Consider the following 2080-nt stretch of genomic DNA (forward strand, 5'->3'; position numbering starts at 1 on the left):
TTTTTTTTTTTTTTTTTTTTTTTGCTAATTTTAGTTCTTCTTTCTTGGTTATGGTCAATATATTTGAGTATTATTTATCTATTATATTATATTGTTAATGGTCATAATGCTTCAAAGTTTGTCACAGTATTTTCTTCAATTTTTAATTTGAAATATTTTTATTTTAGGACATCAAACAAAAAGAAAAATTCACTAACCAATTGTGATACCAGATCAACTCGGTTCACCTTCTAACCGATTTATAATTAGAATTTACGTTTTGTTTGTTGTAATACACTTTATACATATACTAGATAGGATCCACATAAATACACATGTGTAAGAAAAAATGTCACTTTTCATTAATAATATTTATATTTTAAATAGTAACCCACACACTTTTACCAAGATTTTATATGACANTCACACGATTTTAACACATTACTAGCCAATAGTAAAACTCAAATGTCATTTTACTGACTTTATCAAAATGGTTCTATTAAATGAACAAAACAAAACAACGGATAGTAAAAATGAGCCATCGAAGGACAATGTCAATAATTCGTTTGTGAATTTAGGTCGGAAATCAAAATTGGACCAAAAATTATTATATGAGCATTATATGTCTCAAATAGTAAGATAGCGTAAACACAAAATTTTGTTTGACTTATTTGGAAAAAAAAAGGAATATGCAGTAGATAGCACAAAAACAAAACATAGTTAAGAAAATACCACAATTGTACAGTGTGGTTGTCAGAGAATATTCTCTCTTCAAATACAATTACATTTATACTCATTTTATATATTACATGTTATTTGTTTAAATATCATATCATTTTTTTAAACAAAATTATATGTCGTTTGGGTTCACAAATGAAATGGTTAGGGTTTAGATTTTACAATTATAACAAAATTATATGTCGGTTTGGGTTCACAAATGAGATGGTTAGGGTTTAGATTTTACAATTAGAACGAAATTATATGTCGGTTTGGGTTCACAAATGAGATGGTTAGGGTTTAGATTTTACAATTAGAACGAAATTATATGTCGGTTTGGGTTCACAAAAGAGATGATTATGATTTAGATTTTGCAATTAGAACGAAATTATATGTCGGTTTGGATTTATAATTTAATTCTATTTAGTTCAATATAACATGTAAAATATAAATATTACATGCTATTTTTAAAAAATCTCATCAAATCTTTCGCTTTTTCTATCAAACACTAAAACAAAAAGGGTGTTTATGTCTTTTTACTCCAAAAAAACATGAGCCCTATGATATTTTCCTATAAAAATTGTTGTTGTAGTATTTTCTTAATATTACTCGATATTTGTGCTATCTACTAATATTACCCTAAAAAAAATGAGTAGTAGAATATAGAAATGCATACAAATTCCAATAAAGTAATAATTCTTCTCTCTCTTCTAATATATACTTCTGTTTCCCTCACATCTATATCTAATTTCTCTATCAACCATTATCCAAAACCAAAACTCTACATCTCAGTTTCTCTCTACACCTCACATAATTAATGGATAATACTAACCGTTTCCGTCGCGTACGCAGTTTTAGGCAAACAAAGTTCACTCGACATGACTCCGAAGGTCTCACTTTCATTTAGTTAGTCTTAAATCGTTAATCGTTATCTACTCTCATCCTTTTAACTTGTCTACGTTGAATTATCTTCTCCTGCAAATTCTTAGCTGAATATATAATGCAGAAGTGAGTAGCATCCAATGGGAGTTTATCAGGATGACCGAACAAGAGGAAGATCTCATCTCTCGAATGTACAGACTTGTCGGTGATAGGTAACAATTACCTTCTTCTGTTTATATATATATAATATAGTCGTTTCTGTTTTGTCTTATTCAAATATAACTTTAAAAGTTTGGCATAAATCTATCATTTATGAATCTATATAATAATGTGTGGTAATTTATATTAATGGGGGTTCCCCAAACAAATTGCTATGTGTGAAGTCCAATTCCTCAATATTTTTCTTCAGTGACTGTGTCTCAAGGAATTTTTCCAATGGAAATATATTGCATATAAACATGATCATTCGTCTTTTTTTTTTTTTTTTTTTTTTTTTTTTTTT

The 2080-nt window shown here is 27.7% G+C and overlaps 1 protein-coding gene across 2 annotated transcripts in view; it reads left to right on the plus strand.

Moving 5' to 3' along the window:
• The window catches only part of LOC104700443 (MYB-like transcription factor ETC2), a 4292-nt gene continuing 3645 nt past the window's right edge, over nt 1434-2080 (plus strand). For both annotated transcript variants that reach the window (XM_010415966.2, XM_010415965.2), the window contains exons 1-2: nt 1434-1586; nt 1703-1790. In XM_010415966.2, coding sequence (XP_010414268.1) covers nt 1514-1586; nt 1703-1790 — 161 coding nt within the window. In that variant the 5' untranslated portion in view covers nt 1434-1513. The remainder of the gene's footprint in view (nt 1587-1702; nt 1791-2080) is intronic.

The sequence above is a fragment of the Camelina sativa genome, chromosome 7, assembly GCF_000633955.1.
Source record: "Camelina sativa cultivar DH55 chromosome 7, Cs, whole genome shotgun sequence".
Classification (NCBI taxonomy): Eukaryota; Viridiplantae; Streptophyta; class Magnoliopsida; order Brassicales; family Brassicaceae; genus Camelina; species Camelina sativa.